Source organism: Misgurnus anguillicaudatus, chromosome 4, assembly GCF_027580225.2.
Source record: "Misgurnus anguillicaudatus chromosome 4, ASM2758022v2, whole genome shotgun sequence".
NCBI classification, from domain to species: Eukaryota; Metazoa; Chordata; class Actinopteri; order Cypriniformes; family Cobitidae; genus Misgurnus; species Misgurnus anguillicaudatus.
This window is the reverse complement of record NC_073340.2, coordinates 8,546,793-8,573,806: the sequence shown is the minus strand read 5'-3', so window position 1 is coordinate 8,573,806 and position 27,014 is coordinate 8,546,793. Positions and strand designations below refer to the sequence as shown.

The 27,014-nt window shown below is 38.9% G+C and overlaps 1 protein-coding gene across 1 annotated transcript; it reads left to right on the top strand.

Annotated features, from left to right (window-relative positions):
* Positions 1-7,103: 7,103 nt before the first annotated feature.
* gsg1l2b (gsg1-like 2b) lies at positions 7,104-25,826 on the top strand. Its single transcript, XM_055176874.2, has 5 exons — positions 7,104-7,607; positions 10,046-10,093; positions 15,485-15,637; positions 24,916-25,027; positions 25,479-25,826. Exons 1-5 carry the CDS (start codon positions 7,307-7,309, stop codon positions 25,777-25,779), a joined length of 915 nt encoding a protein of 304 aa, XP_055032849.1. The 5' UTR covers positions 7,104-7,306; the 3' UTR covers positions 25,780-25,826.
* The last annotated feature ends 1,188 nt before the right edge of the window (positions 25,827-27,014 follow it).

Genomic DNA, 27,014 nt, shown 5'->3' with positions numbered 1-27,014 from the left:
TTGTGGGATTTTATGCATCTATGGCATAAAAATATAAAATATATCCGCAACTAGCATCCTTCCAGCTATTTCTACCACTGGTTATGCAAATTTTTTGCAGTGCTGAAATTTAAATTACCTTTGTTTATATATCATATTAACCGTATCAACTATTACACTGAGCTAATGTTACTGTGTAAAATTAGCTAGAGGTCTTTTCCATACGGCAAAAAAATATCTTTTAAAATATACAAAAAATATATTTGCTAAAATACATTTTGGAATATGTTTACAAAAAATATGTTTTTCACAGATCTTTTGGCCATTTTTGTATATTTTGAAATATATTTTTAAAATAAATTTTAAAGCATAAAAAATATATTTATATTCAATCTAAGGAAATATATTCACGTTGCATTGGAAGAAAAAATTGTGTTACGAACCTGTAAACATAACAGTTTTAATAAAGGTTAAAGTTAAATATATTTTCAATTTCAAAATAAGACCGTTTCAGCAGTAACAACATAAACAAGCGGCTGTCGCGGTCTGCACGTAACTTCCGATAAACTCCGCTAATAATAAATAACAACAAAGTACTTTAAACCTAGTTTATTTATATAACAAGCAAAAAACAACAACACATAGATTACCTAGGAAACCAAAACATTTGTTATTTTCGACGGGGCATTTGTTCAAGAGATCAGTTTAGCAACTAGTCAGACCATTAAATAAAAGGAAACCGGAAGTAAGGTTTGGATACAGACGTGTATCACGTGCGTCCGATGAAACTGTATTTGTTTGTATAACTGTATTATAAAATGTACTTGTATTCAGGGTGCGATTTGCCGGGGGGGATGCGTGGGATTTCCCCCTTTCTGGTCAATGTATCCCTGCCTCTGCTTAATTATTTTTATCCCCGGTGGGGATAAATTTATCCCACCCTCAAAGTGATCAGTGCTACTACACTAGTGGCGAGACGGATCACAAAACTTATCACGGATCGTTTGATTAAAGTCAATTTTGTTTTAAAATGCGCTACTTTGGCTGGCTCTGATATAGCTGCCGCGCAGCCTCTCTGTATTCACTACTCTGCAGACTTGCTCAATGTCCCGCCCGCGGCGCTATCTGATTGGTTACAGACCCGGTTACACCTCACGAGTAATAGCCTATCAACACTTGCGAGATGGTTATGGAGCTGTGTGTCGAAACGATGAAATGCAGCATATTCAGCCGCATATTAATAAAGCGGGAATAAACATCACAATCTGATTATCTGTTTATGATGACAAGCGGAGTTAGTGTCCCAGTCACACCACTGAGAATGGCCGAAGTTACACATGATAAATGCAGATAAGGCGTTTAGCGAGGCGCGGGCGCGTCCAGTTTGCGCAAATGAGGCTAAGTGACTAACACATAATGCATCTGACTTTTCTATCATTTCACTGTAGCTCAGCATCGCGGTGTAAAGTTAATGTTATTACTTTAAAAGCAGCATTAAAACTGTTTCTACTGTAATGGTTTAACTTTGCAATCAATACATTGTTCATATTTATGTTTAAGTTGACACTACGTTGTGCCATATAGTTTTGCCATTCAAGATTTAATTCTTGCGTGTTTTTTCGTTGTGCATGATCACAGTTCATATGTGTGGGGAAATATAAGCTATTAGAGTAAAAATATTGCGTTAGGCTGCTTCATGAGTTAATAAGAAAAAAGATTTTACAATTCCTGCAAATGCAGGACTGAGTTCATGTTCTCATGATTTATTTTTATGAATTAAAATGTTTTGAAATGTGTTGTGGACAGAGACGCATTATGTCAAGAATTATAAAAAATCTTCAATAAGCTCATAATTTGTGCTAAAATAGTATAAATGTTTAGTTTTAAAACCATTTTGAAAAGCTGGTTATATTTTTATGTTTCTGCGCAAGTTCAGCAGACAGTGAGGTTCGGGTTTGTTCCGATCAGAGCTCGTGAGCGGAGGGCGCATTTCTGAATATTAGAAATATTGTAATTAGAAATATATATTAAAAATAATAATATTATAATGGAATTTTGTTAGGTCGGCCAATGATTACCAAATTTCTCATATTGCTCTTCATAACCACTGAAAACAAACAAGTTAAAACTAGTGGTGGGTACAAAATGACTCATGACGAAATATGGTGGGTACCCACCGTCGCCGAAATCGACGCCTATGAAAACATCCCCCCCTCTGTTTTTTTCACAAATCGCACCCTGCTTGTATTTATCATATATTTAAAATATATTTAGGCAAAAATAAATGTTTGCTATATGGGATGTAAAATTAGAAATATATTTGCTTGCCCTTGAAATACATTTTGAAATATATGTTGATATGTAAGGGTTAAAACTAAATACATTTCCAAATTCAAAAATATATTCAACTAAGCATAACATTCTACAAATATATTTTTGGTCAGAGAAATGTATTTTTTGCCGTATGTGTTGCCTGGCTGCCAAACCTCTCCACACAATTGTGATCCATGCTTGTCGTCTCTCATCGTCTTTAGCAAACCAAAGCATTTTATTTTTGACAAGGTATTTGTTTCAGAGATCAGACGATAAATAAAAACAGACCAGAAGATCAGTTCAGGTGCATAACCGCCTATGAAACCGTCTATACAAAAACGTCTATACACTGTCAAAAATAAGGGGGCAGAATCCTTTCAAAAAGTACCCCTTTGCACCTGATGAGTTCATATTAGGTACATATTGGATCCAAAGAGAGTATATTTAATATGGGTATTAAATGTAAACATACAGTATCTGTACCTAAACGGTTCATATTAAGATCTTCTTAAGGGTACGGCCACACTGACAGCTTGGGACCATTTTTTTGACAATTTTTATGACAGTGTAGCACATTTAGTCAATATGATTTAGAACCCTTTAGAAAGTCCTAGACAAACTGTTCACATGCCTTTCTGGCACAAACTTAAACAATGCATGCATACCCATATACTTACCCTGCTGAAAAATCCAGCAAAGACCAGCATAAGCTGGTAGCTGGTTTAAGCTGGTTTAAGGTGGCAGTAGCTGGTCTAAGCTGGTCCACCCAGCCTGGCAAAGCTGGTCAAGCTGGTGGGTTGTCCCGGAGTGACTGTGAAAGGGTGGAACCAAAGATTAGTTCCGCCTGGACCATGATTCGCAAACACCGCCCACTTCCGGGAACGCCGGCCAACCTAAATCGGCGCTTTATTGGAAACAGGTGCATTGCTGAGCGTGGCGATTGCTTATTGGGCAATTCGGTGAAGATGAGACACATAAATAGGGCATCAGAAACACAGGAAAGGGTGTGTTTTTCCAGCAGTTATTGTGGGTGCAACAGAGCGGAGGAGGAAGTTATGGCGCTTTTCCATTGCATAGTACCCCACGGTTTAGTTTAGTTTGGGTCGGGTCAGCTCACCTCACTTTGGCGTAGTAAGCTTTTCCATCGAGTTTAGTATCACTTCGCAGTGGGAGGGATTTTAGGCGTGTCATTATATTTGCGCTGCCCACAGCTGTGACATCATACAAGTGAGAGGAGAGCGTTGTTGTACATCCCCATACATTTATTTATTTCTCAGTCCGCCACAAATTTAAAATTGGCCACCACAAATAGATGTTTGCACATCGCGTTTATCACTACCTCTGTATCACATGACAGTTTCAAACACCCGCGTCGTCAGCCGACGGCGCTCCGCTGAGCCTCACTGAAGTTGCATTTAAGCATATAATGCTGACGTGCTCGTCGCGAATGTTCCGCCACAAACTGCAAGTCTGGAAAAAACTGTTATGGTGTCCCTGATTCTCAACATGTGGATGTTTTTCGTCGCTAAAAGGGTGTTTGGGAACTTATAGCAGAGCACAGATGACAACATGTTTGCTCGAGGCAGCGCAAGCTAGCCTAGCACAGGTAAAGCTAGCGATGACGCTGTTAGTGACGTTTCTTTCAGACCAATCAGTGATCTACAGTGTTTTCGTGTCACGTTTGGTATCAGCTCGGGTCGCTTGGAACCCCAACCGAGGTGGTACGAAAAAAAGTATCGGGTACCACGTACTGCACCCAATGGAAAAGCTCCCAAAAGTAAGCTGACCCGACCCAAACTAAACCAAACCGTGGGGTACTATGCAATGGAAAAGCGCCATTAGAGAGAGTGTATGGTGTACTGTGGAGCTTGGGCAAAGAGAGATACACACACAGGGCTGAGTATACGATAACCTTTATTGGAGTGTTGTGTTTACATGCATTGTGTTTTGGGAAGCTAACACACATTGAAGATCTGCTAGGATTGCAGTGAAGGAGATTGTGTTGCCAGCCGTGTCCGACATCATATATCTGGAAGAGAAGCGGAAAGATTCAGTGTTAACGAAATCGTGAGTACACAGAAGTATTCATCGTGTCAAAAGTTACTTTGAAAGTGTGGAATATCCGTATACCTCTTGTGAGTTGTGACCAGTGTGTAAGCGGCCCCACTGTAAAAGGATTGGTGTGTGAGCCGGGAACAGCAAGGAAGGAGTCTGTTGCCTCGTCGTGGCTGTGACGTTTCATCTGGCCATCCGCTGCATCGGTGCCCCCACCGTCCAGGAACTATTCCCCGGCCCTAGGTGGTTCTGACCTTAATTCACTGTGAGTGTGTGGAGTGCAGTGGGTGAGTCCTTTCCTTTTGCTGTGTGTACACTTGGAGTCTGCAGTGTCGTGCTGTGTAATGTTGTCAGAAATCACCCTCTAGGCTGGGAGAGAAACCCTGTGGAGAAGAACGTGCACTGGTGTTGCGAGACGACTGCTTTTCATATACATGCCCGCTGGTGGCTCTGGACCCCTACTCCGCCGGGTGGTGACGTGTCAACAATAGCAAGTAAGGAACAGTGTGCATATTGTGGGGGACGTCGACAGAGGGAAGTATTGGCTGCTATATGAAAATCCAACTGTATAGCCCTTGTGTATGAATACCTGTTTGTGGAGTGATTTCAGAGGTTCGCCCCTGTCTAGATCTCCGGACTGTTGTCTGGAAGAGAGGAGAGGGAAGCGTTTGAGTCATTCCTGAGGTACATACCCAGTGGCACAAACCTACCTGAAGTCACCCAGCATGGTGACGCTAGCTGAGGTCGTGGTAGGCCCAACGCGCAGCAACTTCAATCTGCACTTTCCATCTACCCTTGTTTAAATCTGAGAAGTGGTGTGTCTTTCCCCCATTTATGAACTAAAGCTGAGTAAATTTGCAAAGGAATTCTGTCTGTTGTTACCAGTTCTACAGGTCGGAGTGTAAAGCTCTGTGTCGTCGAGGGAGTGTTTTCACGGTTGGAGGTGACTGTGTGGAGTGTTGGCCCGAGAAGTTGACCCCGGCGAAGAAGACTACAGGTGTCACAACGAATATACCCTCTCCAGTCCCCCGAGCTCTAAAGGGCTAAAGCCTGTCGTCCACCTCTTCGAGAGTCCGTGAGTTGTATCCATTCCATAGCCCTTGTATACTTACCTGGATGCCCGAAGTCCAACTCCAGTTGCCCTTGCATGCCCTTCTGTACGCCCACCACTAAGAGCCAGCGTATAGCCCTTGTGAACCTACTTGTATGCCCTTCTGTACGCCCGCAGCTAAGAGCCAGCGTATAGCCCTTGTAAACCTACCTGTATGCCCGAAGTCCAACTCCCGTTGCCCTTGTACGCCTTTCTATACGTCCACAGCTAAGATCCAGCACATAGCCCTTGTATACTTACCTGTACGCCCAGAGTGAAGCCCCAATGGTCCTCCTGTATCTTTTATCTGTACGCCCCGAGTGCAGTACTAGTGTATTGTCCTTGAAGATCCACCTGTGAACCTCACCTGTAAGACTTACTTGGACGAGTGAAGTTGCGATTGTGTGTCTTCTTTTTCGCATACTTACCCACACACCGAAGGCCAATACATCTGTCTGCACACTCACTGGTCGCCCTGCACATACTTACCTGTGGATCGTCTAAGTGTCCCCAACACCGGGCCCCGGATCACGTGGCGAACAGCGTCAGGTACGCCCCACACCTACCCAACAGTTTACTTACCCTTTTTCCTTCTGTACGTGCAGGAACGAGAAGAGCCCCATCGCCAGTTTTTCCATGCAGGACAAACACAAGATACACTACAGTGAATAACCTGGTTAAGTTACGTGAGGGACAGGATACAAATGGTCTAAAGACTTGCCTGGGAGCCCCGTGACAGAGTCAGAAGCAACTCGGATTGCCACTATCTGAACCAGAGAGATAGATTTAAGACTTCCCTTCCCCTCCCCTGAATACCTTTTAAATAATTTAAATGAAGTTTGTTTTAATTATACTTACCTTCTCTCGTGTGTCTGGTCATTGGGGAGTTTTTGGGACCTCCTCGAGGTGGAAACTAGTGAGGGGTGAGACTCACGACATCTGTGACAGGGTCAGCTGGTCTTCCAGCATGACCAGCTAATTCCAGCAAGACCAGCTTAAAAAGTGACCAAAACACAGCTAGACCAGCTTAAAAAGTGACCAAAACACAGCTAGACCAGCTTGCTAGACCAGCAATACAGCTAAAACCAGCTCACCAGCTTATGCTGGTCTTAGCTGGATTTTTCAGTAGGGTACAAGGCTACTTATGTTATGTACATCCATTTGCATACAGTAAGAAGTCAGTATAGCATCAAGAGCTGTGGGGATTGATTAAGCATTGCCTTTTGGACTTCCAAGTATTGGCACCTGACTACTTGCATTTTATGAATCACCAAGAACTACAAATCTAACATCTATTTACTGTTCTACTATAGAAACAATGTCACATTTATCTTAGATGGCCAGAGAGTGAATAAATTATTGATTTTTTTTAAAGTCAAACCTTTATAATGCAACCCCAACGCAACGTCACAGGGGCAAAAATGTACGAATGTGGTCGAATTAGCCACCTCGTATAATACGTAATTGCCATGAAATATCCTCGCACACTCACGTGGCGATTCTGAATTTCTGAATAACAATTATGCACGGTCCTTTTCAAATTAATAGATCCACTATTTTTTTTACAAATTTGACTTAAAATCTTGGCCACTATGATCTTACATTCATTTTTTTCTGACATGACATGACAAATGAAGCGCTCATTGTAAGTGAGGGAGTGAGAGACGGAGGATGCGAGAGCACAGCACACACGCCGCACGCACGCACACACAGTACATTTACCTCACGATTAGCCTACTGCGCAGAACTCAGTCAGCGCACAAACCTGCAGGACCTTTAAATGACAAACACGCTGTACAGATGTGAAAGGATATACAAAACACAGCACCTGGATTTAAACGACGATATCATTTCGGTGTGCTCATTACAATGGGGATGGATCGGAGGCGGAGAGCATCCCTGGCGCTCACCTTGAACTTCCTCGCGCTGATACTCGCCATCTCCGCACTGACTACCAGCTACTGGTGTGACGGCTACAGAAAAGTTGTAAAACCCGTGTGTACCGGCCCGGTGAGAGGAAAACAAACACATTGCATTAGATACAACAGCTCAAACATCAACGACAGCAAGCTGGTACAGTATATATGGGAGACCGGTGAGGATAAGTTTGTACTTAGGAAGTTTCACACCGGTATTTGGTTTTCCTGTGAGCAGAACGTCGACCTTGTCGGTAAGAATGACGCTTTGCTTGTTTTACTTTCTAACATTGCTCTGTCTACTGTATAACCAATGCTATCTCATGGCAATTTGTACGTATACAGCATATTTTACGAGGTGGCTCATTGAGATATTATTTATTCGGTGTTTTTTAATTCTTGCTTTGCTTTCACTAAATAAATAGTCTAAGGTCTTTTATTCTGTATTTTTCTGTATTTTCTATCAGAATTATTAAGACATTTGGCAATGCTGTTGACAGTTCACGAATGCTATACATCATAGTATCTTGACGCACAAACCTACTGACCTAATTTCTATTTACATGATTCAACAAAAAAAAAAAGAAGGTAAAACTTGTTTTTAGTTGTTTTAGGAGATGTTATTCCCTTACATTTAATTTTCTATAGTAATTTTTTTATATTTTTAGACTTAATTATTTATCTTAAAGGGATAGTTCACCCAAAAATGAAAATTCTGTCATCACTCGTGTGACGCCTCACTCTTATCTTGTTACAAACCTGTATGAATTTCTTTGTTTTGATAAACACGATGAAAGATATTTTGAGGAATTTTTGTAACCAAAACAATCATACATTCACTTCCATAGTGGAGAAAATAATACAATGGAAGTGAATGGTTTGGTAACAAACATTCCTCAAATATCTTTCTTCGTGTTTATCAGAACAAAGAAATTGATACATGTTGAGGTTTGTAACAACATGAGAGTGACAGAATTTGTATTTTTGGGTGAACTATCCCTTTAATTCACTGTCAATTTTTTTTTACATTTGCAGCTTTTCTGTCGATGCCCAACTGGCATTTTAAAGTCAAGGCAAGGTTGAATCGTGGAATAACCTTTGGATTTTGCTAATGGAATCAACGTTACAAACAACTAACATTATTTCAACCGAATTTCAACAGTGATTTTTAAGCATTTTATTAACCATTTGCAACCGTTTAGCATCAACTGTTGTATCAATGTTGTTTCAATGTTGAAATAAGAACTGACATTATTTCAACCATATTTCAATGTTAAAGGTCAGTCATATGCCTGCTGGGTGGGCTGGTATCCTCAAAGCTATGAGGGTACAGCACCTTTTGGGGGTACAATATTATACCCTGCAATTTTGTACCAATTAAATTTTAGGGGTGCAAAACAGTTACATTTAAAGGTACATAATAGATCCTTAAGTACAGTAATGTACCCCAAAATGTACAACATTGCATTATGTTATGTTTAACTGTAAAGGTACAGGAAATGTGCAGTTTTAAACCTTTTTTAAACCCTTCTGACAGTATGCCCCTGATTTTAGTACAATAAAAACACAAACATTACGGGCATGTAGACCATAAGATAAAATTATGAAACCAACCAAGAAGAAAATGTTATTGCTCAGTGGTTGCTCTTTCATAGCTCGGGAGATTGAGTTCTTGCTTGTGTTTACTTTAAGAGATAAAAGGATAGTTCACTCAAAAATAATTAATGTTTTGTTTACCCACCCTCATGTTTTTTTTTAAATATGTTCAATAGATTATAGATGGCACGCACACAGTTGACTTCCTACAAAGGAAGAAAGTGGGTACCGTCAACTGTGGGGTTACCATCATTAATCAAAATATCTTCTTTTGTGTTCAACATAACAAAGAACTCATACAGGTTTTAAACAATTGATGCCAGATCTTTCATTTTTGGGTGAACTATCCTTTTAAGAAAAATGTCTTTCTCCTAAAACTGCTTCCAATAAAATAAAAACAAATGAGCCCACTGTAAAAATACATTAGGGAGTATGGAACTGTAAATCTATGTGGATTGTACTGGTAAAATAATATGGGTTAGAGTAAATGTAATAATAATTGTTGAGTTCATTTTGAAAAATGTAGTAATGTTTACTTTTGAGTTTACTTGGCAAATCTGTGCTCAGTTAGTGAAATTGTCGAGGAGAGTTTCTCACTGATGTCTAGGAAAAATAAAAGAGATCTCATCTGCAAGGTTTTAGTTCATTCAAAGCATGTGTGTATAACATTTTGTTCAAAGTCCTTTTCAATTCAATTTATATAGCGCTTTTCACAATTGTTCATTGTACCAAAGCAGCTTTGCATGAAATAAAACCAAAGAAATCACAGGAAAGCAAAGAACAACAAAGAATGGAGTTTTACTCCATAGTTTAGAAGGGAATATTTGAACACTGTAAAAAATTAGCTGTAATTATGCAGCTGGTTGCCAGTAACTTACTGTAGATGAAAAAGACAGAAAATGTTTCATGTTCATTTAACTTTGAACAAACTGTTGCCAATAAATAACATAAATGTAAAATCTACAGTAAGTTACTGGCAGCTAGTTGCCAGTAATACCCAGTAATACTGTAATTTCTACAGACATTTTTTACAGTGAAGTTACGTTGATTTATTTCTTATTCAAATAATGTTTCATAAATGCTTTTACTGTTGCAGGTGAGAAATGCAGAAGTTTCATAAATGTCGCCCCTCCCCATGAGCAAGGTAAGATCTGTCATTTTTAATAGAGACGTCTGGAGGATTTATATTCCCCATGACGTTTTTACCTACAGTGGGTCATTGATTAATGCAAATCTCCTGGTGTCTGCTGCATTAGATATTGTGATGCCTATCTGCTGTCTGGAGGTCCAGTCAGTTCTGATTAAGCAAGATTTTTATCTTTGCACAAGCCATTCACCATCCTTATTTTCATTCAGGCATGTAAACATGTCAATAAAATTTCATTCTCCCAACAAACTTCACCAGCCTCTTTAGCACAACCAAGGATAATTGATGACTGTGTGGCCTCTGTGTCAGGCAAAAGATTCATCAGTTATAATGATAGTTAATCATGACAATAAATCTAAGTGGCCACAGGGTTACAAGTCACTCGTTTTTAGATGTTATATTCCAGGAAATTAAACACATGTATCAGTGTAATGATATTCGTGAAGATTAAAGCCAGAGTTTCATTAATGTGTGGTCCACCATTACACATGGTGCAAAATCAGATCTCATCTTCTTGAATAATAGGCCAGGGTTCCTCAATTAGTTTTCACCATGGGGAAACAAACACAACGCACAATGTGAAGGGCCACTGACCACAATGCTTGCTCTGCTATTACTGCTATTGAGTGCTGCTCATCTCCACACTGGATCGAGAGTCACCATTTAATAGTGCTTCAATGGATCACAAAGTCACTGTTTGGGTCATATAATGTTTTTCGTCCCCCACACATTGTCGTAGACCCATGAAAAAGGACTCGATCAACTGGCTTATTAAGGAGAGGGCTGCTATGATGTTTAGAGATCGGGTGCAGGAGGGCGAAAAACCATCCAAAAAATCCCATAGACTTAACATTGCACCACACTTTGATGGGTCATACTGTAGCTCCAACTGAGGATTTTAGAGAAACGTGTTGGTTACTACATTTAAATAGGCTGGCAGGCTCTGTAAGAACATATCTCAAAATGGCAAGGAAGTTTTACCTCTGGGGAGCAAATGCTGTCCGAAATCGGCCAATAGAAATACATGGTGAAGGAAAGGAAAGCAATGTGCTTTTCCTACTTTGATATCTAGGACGTACACAGTGCTTTTTTATTGAACATTTCTGCATCACAGTTTTCCAGAGACAAGTGAGTGGGCTCATTTTACTCTGGCATCCAATCAGTCTCTCAGAGTCATCATGAAGGTATCAAGCCACGTCCTAGCAACTACCGTATTTTCCGTACTATAAGTCGCTACGGAGTATAAGTCGCATCAGTCAAAAATGCGTCTTGAAAAGGAAAAAAAACATATATAAGTTGCACTGGACTATACGTCATGTTTATTTAGAAAATGATTTCACAAAATCCAAGCCAAAGAACAGACATTTAATCTGGAAAGGCAAGTTATTCAACTAAACAATAGCAGACAGAACATCAGGCTGAAAAGGTGTCCGTACATGTTAAAGTTACATACAGTAAACAGTTATTTACATGATACACAATAGCATACAGAACATACCTGGGAGGCTGAATAGGCGAAATTAATGCGACGAGCAAAATTAAGTTTAAAAGGTCCCGCAGTCATTCCACATCACTGAATCCATTGAATTATATAAATACAGGAGCAGCACAGAGCGGACTCTCGCGGCTGTAGACGGTAATGGTTTATCTTTTTTTAAATGATTTTGACGTTTAAGTCGCACCTGAACTTAAGTGCGAGGACCCACCAAACTATGAAAAAAGTGTCACTTATTGTCCGAAAAATACGGTATTTTGGGCACTCTAGCAACCGGTCCCATAGACTTGCATTATAAAATGCCCGGATGGATATCTTTGCAGTACAGTATTATAAAAAGCAAAAAACCTCTGCATCTAAACGTTGTAGAGACATGAGCATTGGATCACTTTACTTGTGGATGGAGTATAATCACTGGTGGATGCCATTTCACTCCCTAGCAACCAAACAGAGGTACCCTGGCAACCGATTAACAAAAGCCTATATCTCTGTATCAAAACATCTTAGAGATATTGAGGTTAGATTTTTTCACTTGTGGTTTGGAGTATAATCACTGGTGAATGCCAATTCACTCCCTAGCAACCAAATAGAGGTGCCCTAGCAACCGTTTAGCCTAGACCTATATCTCCAGCAGAGGGCTTGTTCGAAACATGGTAACATTATTGTACCTGTTTGTTTTCCGAATTTTGTCACAACGAGCACCACTTGACATTTTCTAGTTGTAGTTATTATTCAGACATAGCCCACTGTTACTGTCCACTGTTTTTAAAGGAAAACACCACAGTTTTTCAATATTTTACTATGTTCTTACCTCAACTTATATGAATTAATACATACCTATCTTTTTTTAATGCGTCCACTTTTAATCTTTGTACAGCGCTTCTTGAATGTGTTAGCATTTAGCCTAGCCCCATTCATTCCTATGGCTCCAAACAAACGTTTTATTTTGTGCCACCATACTTACTTGTGTAACTACTCATGTAAAAGTCTTTAAATAGAAAAACATGGAAGTGTTTTGTGGCTTCTAAATTCATCTTTGTTTGGATCCTAAGGAATGAATGGGGCTAGGCTAAATGCTAACACATTCACAACGGGCTGTACAAAGATTAAAGGGAAACTTCACCCATTTGCATTAAGCTTTGTACCGTTAGAACCCCAGTCATGTTTTTGAATGGTCGTGCACCATTCCCTCAGTTTCCCCTGAGAGGGGAGAAATACTGATTTCAGTGAGGCACTTCCTTCTTTCAATGATGTAAAAATCGTCATTTTGCGTCATTGAAAGAAGGAAATCCTGTATCTCTATTGAGTGTGAAAGACTACAGACACTCATTCCTCATTTTTCCAAGGTGGGGGCTATGGGTGGGACCCACTCACGCTTCAGACCAATTACAGATAAGTGGGTGGGACTTACGAAAATATACGAACACAGACCGAAAAAAAACGATCAGCCGCCATCTTTATGCTAAGCTAAGCTAAACAGAAGTTGTGGAGCGAGCCGAATTCATGTTACAATAACAGTGGAAGTTAATCAATATTACATGGAAGAGGGTGATTTTACAAGCGTGATGCTCTAATCCGCTGTTCATTGCACCTTTATGAGCCACAATACTGCAAAGAGCTCAGGCAGATGTAGGAACAGAAGCCCGAGGAGTAGGCCGGAGCCTGGGCGTCGGCTGGGTAGAGGAGCCTGGTGAAGACGCAGAAACCATCGGCCTCTGCTGCGTAGAGAAGCTTGGACAGACTACTGCCTGTATTCCCGCTGTGTGCTTGCTTTATTACATTTCTGCATCAGATAAGGATATGGGCGTTTGTTTGGTGAGGGTTTCTATGCAAGAGAGGAACTTTGCGCGCGTTTGGAACGTTTATTTCACGGACATGTTTCGGTTTACGAGCAGACGCGCCGCGGAGTATATAAGCTTGGACGGACTCGCGCCGTTTGCTTTCGGTTTAACATTTCTGGATCAGATAAGGATGTGAACGTTTGTTTTGTGAATGTTTCTGGTCGCGTGCTTATTTCAAAGACGTGTTTCGGTTTACGAGCACAAGCTCCAAGAGCTGAGGCAGCGCGTCTGTGGAGATATTATGCAGGGGACGCGTTTGTGTGGAGGATGCAGGGATAAACGGACGTCTGACTAAAGTGAGTGTTTATATTTTCTTTGTTATACTAACGTGGCATTTATGTACACAATAGCATATCTGAGCGGTGTTTTATATGTCTATATTGTGAAAGCAGTGAGGCCAATAATAACACAAATGTAATTACAGTAAACAAGAGACAAAAAAAAAATTGGTAAAACTAAATAAACATTTAAAATGCATACCCTTTTTTAACTAATTGAAAAGACATTTGTACTGCGGATCTGAAACTGCACGTTACTGTTTGAATAAGACTTTGCTACACACTAGGCCAGAGTGTTATTGTGTGTACCACAATGTAACATCACGTTTAAAAGTAAATCATGATTGGTGTCAGTCAGACACAGTGGTGGTGGCTATTTTCTTTGTTTTACTAACGTGGCATTTATGTACATAATAGCATGTCTGAGCCGTGTTCCGATTAATGGGAGTGGCTTGCAGAGCTGTGCATTGTGGTGCATAGTGGCAGTTGTAGTTTTTCATACAAATGTGCTCTAAAGTCACATTTTGTCTTTTCTCTGTCAAATAGGCACAAAATTCTACATTTATGTTACATTTTGACTACAAATATGACTCACTTTCCATAAAGATTAATGTTCCTATGGGTGAAATGGCCCTTTAAGTGCGCGCATTGAAAAAAAGATAGGTATGTATTCATTTTTCTAAGTTGAGGTATGAACATAGTAAAATATTGAAAAACAGTGATGTTTTCCTTGAATGTATTTACATTAAAGCAACACTATGTAGTTTCCATGTAAAATTGACTTACGGCTCCCCCATGTGGTTGAAAAGTGCAACAGTGCCTGGTATCAGACACTCTTCTGCAGGTAGGGGGAGGGGCTGTGTGCTCTACCCTCCACCTCGACTTTCAGAGTGTGCTTGTAGCAGCTAGGAGGCTGCTCAGGTTGCAGCAGCAGTAGAATTTGTCCAGTTAAGAGTAGTTCTATCACTGAAATAATTTTAGAGACATTATTTAAAGGTAAAAAAAACTACATAGTGTTGCTTTAAATGACAAGCATAGTATTAGTGTAAACATGTTCATTGTTTCATTTTGTTTTTTTCATTGTTGGTTCGTGATGTAACTGATGCATCAACTAAAGGGGATCGCACACCGGCGCGCAGCTCAGTGCCGTGTCGAGTCGCGTCCAGGACAACTCGGAGGTATTGTAAACCAGAAGTGCACATTAAATAGCGCGAGCTTCGTCAGATAGCATCTACTTCAAAATGCAAAATATACGTTAGCAGCCAATGTTAATCGTTAATGATTTGGGACAAATATGATGTTATTTAATGTTAAACTATGTGAGTGGTGCTCTGTGTCGCGACAGGGATTTGAGCAACTTTCTGAGTGAGTCACAGCTGGGCGGCACGGACAGGCGCCACCTAGCGGCGCCGGTGTGCGTATACTCATAGAAAACAATGTGTTTGATTTTTTTTAGAATGGCGCGGTGCTGAACAGTGCGGCTTGACCGGTGTGCGATCCCCTTAATGGTAACAAATTCTGTACCACCTTATTTTAAAGTGTGACCAAATATTTTAGATACTGCCCATGAGCAGTCTGTTTAGGGTTGGAAGCCGATTTGAATGAGCCCGAGTGGATCTGTTTGGTTCAGAATTGTCAGTGTTTATAAGCATCTGTGGCACCATGTCATCTTAATCAGGGGCTGATTCCCGACTCCTCCATCCTAATTTCCTCAGAGACCTGTTCACTATACCCCTGATACACAGTCCTCTCTTTCTCTTGCTTAAATACACAGGTGTCTTATGGCTGTGCATTGTGGCTGAGTGTCTCTACATCTTACTGTTGGCCACTGGAGGAATTCTGATGTCCATCGAGGTCTGCCATTTTGGAAACGTCATTGATGGATTGAAACTGAACGCCTTTGCTGCCATATTCACAGTCTTGTCAGGTATCTGACTGTCTTCTGTACTACTTTTGTTGTCAATCTGAAATTGGTTTGCTTGTCCTGCAGATTTCTTGTTTAGAAAATTATCAGTTTGTGAAAAAAGAAACTTAGTCATCATTCCATTATTACTGATTGAACAATTAATGTAAAACATATAGATCAAAATGAAAAAAAAATTAAATTGATTCGTCACTGCCCTTCCTTGAGAAGGCAACATCTTGCAAACCAACAGCTGCATGTGCAACACTTTATAACATAACACAAAAACCTCAATAGTGACAACAAACAGCAAGTAAAAAGTTAAGCTTTTAATATCACCACATAAAAAAATGAAACAACTGGCAACCAATAAACACTAACAACATAAACACAACATAGACAATAAGAGCAAACTAATAATATCCACACAATAAATTCATGCAGGAGTCTGCAAAGCTTTCAACAACACAATCTCATCCCTATTTGTACATATTTGTTTGTAATTGGCTAATTCGTATAAATTCACACAACCAACATACATTTTTCTATGATTTGCCTTCCCCCTGTGACATTGGGTTTAGGGGCGGGATGTGGTATCATTATTGTTTTTTTCTGAATTTTAGTGGGTAGATCAATAATGTGGTTATAGATTTACAGTAAAGACACGAACGGTATTTGATACTGTGTGCTGAATAAAATATTATTTATTTTTGCATTGTGATTATAATGTGGTGAAGCCGTCCCTTCTCGATGTATTTTTCTTGGACCCCATAAAGGTCACCAAACTCATTGTGATTTGGATGTAGGCTATTACATCCAACCTTTCAAGACAAATTATGAATCGTACTGTGTGATTTTTTTTTTTTCAAATTTATAAACAGGTCAAGCAAACATCCCTTCAATCCCAGCTATTTTTTGTAAGCCCATTGAAACGGTCCTTAAAGCGGTGGCATTATTGAAAGTATCTAGAGAGAACAGATTTAGATTTCTCTCCACCTGCAGGCTGCCCTTTGCCTGTCCTTTGTGGCAAATGCCTTTGCATTTATGTGGTATCACAGAGCACAGCCTATTCTCTAGATACATACAAAACATCAGGCTCAGCAACCCTTGTAAGCCTTAGAGTATTGATAAGCCAGAATTCCTGAATGTCATCCAGACTAATTTTGCCCTTTTACATGATTTAAGGGCTTATGATGACACGTGTAGAAAATTAAATCTACTCTTTTTTTATTTCAGTGTAGCATTGACGTTGTATCCAGGGAGATTTACAGTATAGTGTGAAATCTTATATTTATGTCTTCAAGATTATGGGCCCTATTTTAACGATCTAAGTGCATTGTCTAAAGCGCACGGTCTAAATGGGCGTGTCCGATTCCACTTTTGGTAATTAAACGATAGAAAAAATGTTTTGTGCACTGAGCGCATGGTCGAAAAGTGTTGTTCGTATTCTCCTAATGAGTAATGGGTGTGTTTTGGGCGTAACGTGCAATAAACCAGTTAGAGTGTTATCTCTCATCCCCTTTAAAAGCCAGTTGCGCTGGCGCTATGTCTAATCCCTATTTAGATGACGGACTTTGTAAACTGAAAAACTAAGGAGAGGAAGAAACCCCCAGTTTAAAAAATAATGTAAAAAAAATGTGTTGTTTTCATTTTTATTGAAATTATAATTTTTTGGATTAAAACCTTTAAAAAAACGTTTTTTTCAGTCATAGAAGTACAAATATCAGGCTTTTAATAGCTGTAAATGTATTGATAGCATACATAATCATTGTAATCTCATAAAATAATTTGAAAATATGCAAGAAAAGGTTTGTACTCTAAAAATACAAACAAGAGATAAAGAATTTACCAACGTGCGGAGAGCCAAAGCGTTTCAGCCCTCGGACAGCGCCATGTTTTTTTTAAAAGCATTACTTAAAATGTTTCTCATCATATTCACAGGTACAGAGTCATCATGTACAATAAATCCGTGAGGTAGCATTTAAAAAACATTTAAAAATAGATGCATTTGTTTAAAGCAAAGCATTTTACTTACCAGGCTGCAGGTAAAGCAACTCTTTGCGCCTCTAACGTCTCATAATTAGTCCTCATTTATGTCCAAGAGACTCAATAATAATCTTTTACATTCAATCTTTCATATTTAAAAGTGTTTTTGTGCTGCTGCGCATTTATGTATGTGATAAGCAAACCCGCGTTGTCGTCTCGTTTATAGGTGCATATTACTAACGCGCTCTTTAAATAACAAAAAACATATTGCGCCATTGACTTTAGACTTTAGAGCAGGTTTTAGTTGGTCAATGGCGTAGTCTATTTTAGTTGCCTCAAAATAGCAACGCGCCAACAATGTGCCTGAACACACCTCGTTTTCAGACCAGAACGCCCATGGGCACAAAATTGGGCACAAATGCATTTGCTATTTAAACAATGTGGCGCTAAACGTGAAAATGATAATTGCGTCGCGCATTGTGCTGCATTGAGCTGGGTGTATGATAGAGCCCTATATATAATGTACCTATATACGGTACATTAGGCCATTATATTGCCAAATTCTATGAATTTAGTTAGTTTTACAGTTATATGTGTAAACTGATACATGTTTGATTACATTGCATTAACTTTACCCCCCAAAAAATCTAAAGCCCCATTAGCTGTGTTTGCACTATCACGCTTCAAGCGGGCGTCCCAGTGCCTGCCGAGGCCTCTCGTGTTTTCATTGTCACTTCCGGGGCATGATTGTGCTTCGCTGGTCCTTCGTTGGGGCTTAAGGCCCGGCTTTTCTGGCCCGCCAAATACCTTGGGCCAGAGCAGGCCTCTCGGGGCTAGGGGAGTGGTAAAGGTCAAAGGCGGAGTTTATCTGAGTCTCTGGCAAGATGCGCATTTTTAAATCTGCAGTTTAATCTGCAGACAGATGACTTAAAAATAATCAGGATCACCAATTTACTGTTTACCGGAAGATGGCTGCTATGTTTTTTACTTCGGACTTAAGAAAAAGATCTGCATCTTTAAAAACAAAGACGCGTTACAACGTTGAACTCGTCATGCTAAGAATCCGGCGCACACCGCTACCGGTTCGGGAGAAGTTTATAAAGTTTCGGGCACAGAAAAAAGTGTTTAAAGTGCAACAGTGCTGAGAAATTAAAGATGTGTGTTGGATCATCATTTCATCGTCCATGTATTAAAGAAACGATCACTCGAGTCACGATGGAATCTACAGTCGGTGAGTATACATAACGTTTGCATACAAAACACTTAAAATACAATACAAATAACGATTGCATAAGTGTCTAACATGGGTGTTTATTTTGTTTTTTGTTTTTTTTGTATATTGTCATATCTGTTGAATTTTTTTAGTCAGTCCTTAGAAAAAGTAACCATGGTTGTATTATATTAGTCATAGCCATGCTTTCTGGTATTTTGGAGATTAATTTAACTCTGATATGAATGTAGCAAACTTTATATATGGGTATACTGTATGTGTATTTACAAACCCTTTATACAAAACGTCAAAGATGTGCTGCTTTATTCTTTTGTGTCCGTTTTACAGAAAAAATGCCAAAGCAAAGCTTTCAGTTTGTCATCCAGGAGTTTTTATTTGTATATGAGAGATGACACAGCAACAGATGCAGGAGATGAAACGAAGATGAAGATGATGATGAGACAACAGAAGCCATGGATGTTGAAATCCGACGGGAGGAGATGTCTTTAAATAAACTGTTTGTGCACGGATATAAATTTTATATGTAAATAAAGTACCGCGCTATTATTACTACGGTTTTTTTTGTCAGTTTACTATTATTGCTTAGTAAGGATCACATCCTAATGAAACACAGAAATTCTAAGATACAACAAAATGGTAAAAATAATCATCATTAACCACTGTAACATAGCTTTTTAAATACTTCACACTTCTTAGACAAACGTACTTATTGATTGACACATTATTTGAAATAGCTATTAGACAGTTACCTTGTGTTTCATGTGATGCTCAACTATTTACATTTTCATGATTAAAGATATCACACCTCTTATAATGTGTAAGTATGTTTACATCGCCATAGAACTATAATTACAAACCTAACGTTACATATTTACAATAACATGTGCATACCTGTATTTTTAACATAAAAAATAAGATTATTATGTGTCGTTATGTTCTTTTAAATATTGTGTATATAGTATAGGTAGATGAACGCATTGTGTGTAATTACTTCGTAAAGTTTACTGCTTATTTATCTGATATTTTCTCGTCGTGAGATCGCTCGTGTGCAGCCAACATAAACTTCAAGAGTAACACAGCGGATGGAGCAAACATCTCTATCTTCTCATCTTGGCTTTCACCGTGCAAACAGCCGCCTCAGTTATTTTCAAAATGTTTGTTGTATGATGACGCAATCTAACTACCGTCTCCTGTCAAATTGAAGTGACTTCCTCATGGTAAAACAGGCGGAGTTGTGTGACGTTAGATCCAGGTAGGCATATTAAGGGCGGGGTTTTCAGAAGCACTGCCGCGCTATTGGCCTGACAATGGAGGTCGGAGGCTATTGGCTCCATGAGGCCCGTTTGAAGCCCTGGCTCGCACAGGCGCGATAGTGCAAAAGCGGCTATTGACTTCTATAGTACAATTAAAGGACAACTGTGGATGTCAATGGGGCTTCTGGTTTCTCAAAATATCTTCCTTGGTTTTCATTAAAACAAAGGCATTTATATAGGTTTATAACAACATGAGAGTGAGTAAATGATGACATCATTTTTGGGTGAACTGTCCCTTTAAATGAGGCTTTGCAAAGGATGGACCAACCAGCGTATCTGTCAAACTCCTTATCTCAGAGAGTGGCATTGCAGACCTACTGTGGTCACATTTATAATGGTTGAGGGGTAAACTTATGGCCTTCTGTCATTTAGCTTTATAAGAGCTTATTCTTGAACGTGGTGCATTATGGGAAGGAAGCCCCAACCTCAATTAGCTCCTGTCTGCTTTTAACAGAATCAACATAGGAGAGATCTCTGCTGTACACTTTAACATATGAGACCATCCATTGAAGTACTGACTAGAGGATGCTTTGACTATTCAAGTGTACAAATATATTATATATAAATATATTAAATAATGTTTGTTAGGGTTAAAGTGTGGGTTAGGGTAAGGTTATAATTATTTTTAAGTAGTGTGTGTGCTTATGTGTCTACATAAAGGCACCTCACTGTTGTCATGGAGACATATGTGATGCTATCTAGGTATAGAGGATGCATGAAGGTGAATCAAGAGAGATTTAGATGGACATGATAGTATGTAAACAGGACAGAGAGGATTTACGTGCAAACTGCCTTTCCTATGGTGTAACGAAATCTCTTTTTGGTTTGGTTTGATTTTGGAGTAGCTAAGATTCTTGGTCTTAGTTAAGTAGACTTTTCAACAGCTTATTGGGGTGTATATAATCTGTAATCTTCCTTTGCCCTTGTTTTTTTTTTTGCTATGGGGTGACATTGGTTTTCCTGACTCATAGGCTGACTTGTGTTGATTGTGTTGTTTGCCATTCTGGACTCCTCCTCATTTTCACATTGTGGCAATATTAAGCAATAACCCTGACCTGCACCGCTGCTTTACACCTTTATACCTCTCATTAATAACTTTGGAAACATTGTCCATGGATTAGCCAGGGCTTAGTATGGGTATTTCTTTGACATTCAAAAGCCAAGAAAGATTACACTGAATTGTGCATCTAAGCTGGGTTACAATACATTTCCAATTAACCTTAACTAATAAATGGCCACGCTTCTTAAAGGATTTGTCTGCTCCTAACATACAGTGAACTTGTGATTACTAAGTCATTTAGTCATTTGTGATCACTTGATTTTGGGTGGCACACTCTCACCTGTCATTTGCAGTATCATCCGAGATTTAAAAGCTTGCACTCTAAAAAATAGTGCTAAATAAAAGCTTGTAATCATAGGGGAACCATTTTTAGTTCCATAAAGCACCTATGAAGAACCATCCGGGGGTGATATAGCACCACTATAGCGCCAGATGAGATTCTATATAGCAGGTGCTATTGCTGTATGGCACTTAAAATGGTTCCCATATGAACCAGTGAACCACTTTTAGTGCTATATTTAGCACTGTTTGTCTTTAGAGTGTTGATGGAAAATAAATAAAATCTTAATAAAGTCTTAATCTGTTTACATTTTCAAGATGCTTTTTGCCAAGCGTCAAATGACATGAAGTACAGAAGTACAAACGTTACATTTGAAATCAAAAGAATGAGACTAGCTTTGGCACAAACGTTTTAAAGCTTTAATGTTTCATGATAAAATTATGATTCACATTTTATTACACGGCTTGCTGGAATGCTTGATTCTGATTGGCCAGTCGTGACATTTGCAGGTTTGTATTCCCAGATACACTGCAAAAAAAATGACTTTCTTAGTATTTTTGTCATTTTCAGTTGTATTTTCAGTACTAATCAGTGGCGTAGCGTCTGGGCATGCAGGGTGTGCACGTGCAAATGTGCTCTGCATGGGCGAGGCTAGCCCCTTTTTAGGGGTGCTTCAGCACCCCTAAAAAGGAGCTCAGCACCCCTAAAACTTGGGGCAAGAAATTTAATTATTCTAAAATGTTCGTTCGTCTTTGACCCGGTTAAATTATGTCCAAAACATACTCCGTAGTTTGTGGTTTAAAATATATAATAAGGTAGAAAATGAAAACCTCCCCGCTTAGCAAATGGTGTCATCCTGTTCTACTTCTCTGTACCTGCATCGTTAGCCCGTCCGTCATTCAGCGTGAAACACACGCAGAGTGAGAATCAGATAGTGTTGTGATGCAACTTTTTTTGTTCAAATCTTACAAAATGTTTACGTTATGTTTATAATGAGCGAGTACACCACGAATCAATCTTTCAAGTCGTGTTTTTGTCTTATAATGAATCACCATGGTACACGTATAATAAGTGTTTATTTTCGGATTATTTAAGTCCGGCGGGTACCCGCGCGCTGCGGAGTAGCACAGTACCTGGGTGACTCGTCCATAGACTTAAACGGAGAGAAGTAGCGCCGGTTACAATGTTCTTCCGCAAGACGCATGCAGTGCGTCTCAGTGGGTAGTTGCATACGTGTGTCTCCGTTGTTAAAATTTATTGTATGATTTATCGTTAATTTGAGACTTATTTTAACAATCGGGAATCATGTAAACGTGACGTCACGTGCGTCTTTTCTGGTCAGTCGTCATGAAAACATGGCGTTTGGAAGAGAGTGAAAACAAACTACATATCACTGTATACCACCAGTACCGGTAAGTTATGTGTGAAATCACTAACTGTCTGACTATCAAACTAGACAATACATTTTTTAGATGTAGATTAATATGAAGGGGATAACGTTTTTAACCCTTAGTGCAGGAGTCACAAGTGTTTTGTTTTAGACATATAGTAAAGGTAATGGTTCAATTAAAAGGACTGTTAAAAGAAAAGCTGCAAATTAACAAACTATTAATAAACCTACCATATGTTGTAGGCATAAAAGTTATAAATTAGGAGATCTGTCATTTCGACAAAGGCAAACAATACACTGTATATTCACATAAAGCCATACCCACACTGCTGGTGTAGCCCACCTTTTGTCCTGAGACTTTAATATGGCATTAATGGCAAAAATGTGCTAGCTCACCATTAATTAGAAATAAAAAGGTTGGCAAAAAATGCATCTGAAAACTCACCAGATTGATGCTTTAAAATATGTAATTTTAAAAAAATTCTAAGGGGGAGCATGCTCCCGGACCCTAGGGGTAATATTCTTCTCATCTTTTTCACCCTGACCCATTTTCATGCCTGAAAGGTCTCCAAAAAATCTTTATTTTGGAGTTAGTTGAACCAATGTTAAAATGAAAGCTATTTTACAATATACATATTATTGGTTTCTGTAGGAAAAAAGAGCGGGTGGTGGCAGCGGAGCTCATTGGGTGCTCAGCACCCCTAAAGCTCTAACCCTAGAATCGCCTCTGGTGCTCTGGCCAATAGGGGGTCCGGCCCTGGGCCCGCCCCAGCTTTTAATACATTTTTTTTTTTTTTTCAATTTAATTTTTATTTGTGGCCTCAATAAATATATTTTTGTATGCATATCATGTATCTCCGTAATGTTTAATTTCTCCGTCATTTCTTGTTTGCGTTTAGAATATTTTTGCACTCCACGGCTGCCGTAGACTAATATGTCATAATTTTTTTACATGACGCATCGCCGTGCCAAAAAAAAAAGGAAACACAGTGTGAGAGGTTACTATAGCGGCTATCTACATGAACATTAATGATGGACAAATATAAACGTAAAAGTGGGGCCTTAAAGAGAAAAGAGAAGGCGGAGAAGTTAGTCACGAGTCAAAAACTACCCAAAACATTTAGTTTTTCTTTATTTAAATCTACCCTTCAAAGTAAAAAAACTAAAGTAAAAATATTTGACTACCTTATTAAAGTATATGTTGTTAACAGACCTGTGCGCCACAGTTAACAGTGCCAATGGGCAAGGTTGGGGGGGGGGCTTAGGCTTAAGGGGGCCGTAATTTTTTTGCATATGGGCCCGGGACTGACTTGCTACGCCACTGGTACTAATATCTAAAAAAAATGCATTTCCTTGATAAGCAAAATCAAGAAAATAAGTATAGTTTTTAACAAAAAATATAAAATTTAAGTGAATTTGTGCTTAAAACTAGCAAAAATAACTGCCAATGTGGCAAGAAAATTTTTCTCGAAGTGTTTAAGTAAAAAATAAACTTATATTAAGATTTTTTTTCTCACCCCATTGGCAGATTTTTTTGCTTGTTTTAAGTCATTTAAATTTTTTATTTTTTGTCTAAAAACTAGACTTATATTTTAGGTAATTTTGCTCATCAAGAAAATGCACTATCCCATACATAGCATATGCTGTCACAGATTTCTCAGGTGCAGAAAAATGTATATAGTATTATAACTATAATAAATAACTAATAAATAGTCCTGTGGTCTGACCTTTAAAATTGGCAGATATTCCTATTATAGAAGAATTTAAAGAGCATATAGTACAGTACAGAATGGTGACACCTTAACATAATTGTTGATATCTGATGTTGCTGGTATATTATTTTGTGCATGAACAGCTTTGTTGTAGTTCATCGCTGCCTCCTTGTGGTGAAAAACAAAAGCATCTCTTGCAACTCTCTAAATTTCATGACAACAGCGCCCTCTACAGTTAATGAACAGATTCTTGTTCTGATGCACTTTATTCAATGTGCAATATCTATATGCACAATATAATTATTAAATAAACTTTCATTTTGTTTAAAGGTCTTCTTGGTATGGTAGCACACATGATGTTCACAACAGCTTTCCAGTTAACTGTGAGTCTGGGCCCTGAAGACTGGAAACCACAAAACTGGGACTACAGCTGGTCTTATATGTAAGTTTACGTGTTTAAATCAAGTTACTTTAATGGATTTTGCAGTAATTTTATTTTTTAATATGTTCTTATACCGTTTCCAAAAGTCTTCAAAGCATAAATTGTACAAAGTAAATGTTAATCTTTTTTTTTCTGCACATTTGACATGAGCAATGGTTTTAACATAATTAAAATAATTAAAGAGCAGTTTCCCGGACTGGGTTTAGATTAATCCAGGACTAGGACTTAGTTATATAAAGAAATTTTTACAAACGAACCTTCAAAAAAAATTATTGAAACAAAACAATGACACTGATATATGTTAAGATGTGTCAATAAGCTCAAATGTGCATTGTAGTCTGGGACTAGGCTAACCCCTGTCTCGGAAACCACCCCTATGTTTTGTGAATCAAGAAATGTTTTTCAAAGGAAACATTTGAAATAATTAAAATGTTTGTTTGATGTCCTTCAGCTTGGCTTGGAGTTCGTTCACCGCATGCATGGCATCATCCGTAACAACTATAAACAGATACACCAAGACTATCCTTGAGTTCAAACACAAGCGTAAGAACATTGAGAAGAACCTGAAAATCAAGCAGAAGTTACTGGACCTGGAATCTCCAGAGCAGGTGTGGGACATGTACATCAGCTCTGTGCCCAGTACGGCTGAAGAGTTTCTGGACCTGTCAAGTTCTGGACGCAAGCTGTCCACCAATTCTGTCTTCCTGGATATCAATGACCTGCCATCTCCACAAGGAGAGGAATACTGTTAAAGCCAATACAGTACAGGACTTAATATATTATAAAGCATAATCAACTTTGGCTTTGTACTTGTGTGTTTGTGTGTGTATTTGATAGATTGAAACCTTCATCCAAGGCTCTTTAAGAACATGCATTAAGTTTTCATACCTGTGCTCTTGGGATCATGTTTTGTTTGATGTACTATGTTGGTTGATGTTAGGTGATGCTGTATGTTTTAGTTTGTTGTTAATGGTCGTATATATTTTATGATATGGAATGGATAAAAAATATTTATTTGTGGATATTTATTTCAGAGAGTCAAATGTGACACATTTTGTAATGACATTACAAACTACTTTTAGTGACAATTTAATTTAAGGAGTAATTTACACATGACACAATTTATCTTCTGTATCCTTTTTATCAGTTTTATTGAGATGAAACATACACTCACCTAAAGGATTATTAGGAACACTTGTTTAATTTCTCATTAATGCAATTGTCTAATCAACCAATCACATGGCAGTTGCTTCAATGCATTTAGGGGTGTGGTCCTGGTCAAGACAATCTCCTGAACTCCAAACTGAATGTCAGAATGGATAAGAAAGGTGATTTGAGCAATGTAGAGTTTGGCATGGCTGTTGGTGCCAGATGGGATGGTCTGAGTATTTCATAATCTGCTCAGTTACTGGGATTTTCACGCACAACCATTTCTAGGGTTTACAAAAAATTGTGTGAAAAGGGAAAAACATCTAGTATGTGGCAGTCCTGTGGGTGAAAATGCCTTGTTGATGCTAGAGGTCAGAGGAGAATGAGCCGACTGATTCAAGTTGATAGAAGAGCAACTTTGACTGAAATAACCACTCGTTACAACTGAGGTATGCAGCAAAGCATTTGTGAAGCCACAACACGCATAACCTTGAGACGGATGGGCTACAACAGCAGAAGACCCCAGCGGGTACCACTCATCTCCACTACAAATCAAAAAAAGAGGCTACAATTTGCACGAGCTCACCAAAATTGGACAGTTGAAGACTGGAAAAATGTTGCCTGGTCTGATGAGTCTCGATTTCTGTTGAGACATTCAGATGGTAGAGTCAACATTTGGCGTAAACAGAATGAGAACATGGATCCATCATGCCTTGTTACCACTGTGCAGGCTGGTGGTGGTGGTGTAATGGTGTGGGGGATGTTTTCTTGGCACACTTTAGGCCCCTTAGTACCAATTGGGCATCGTTTAAATACCACGACGTACCTGAGCATTGTT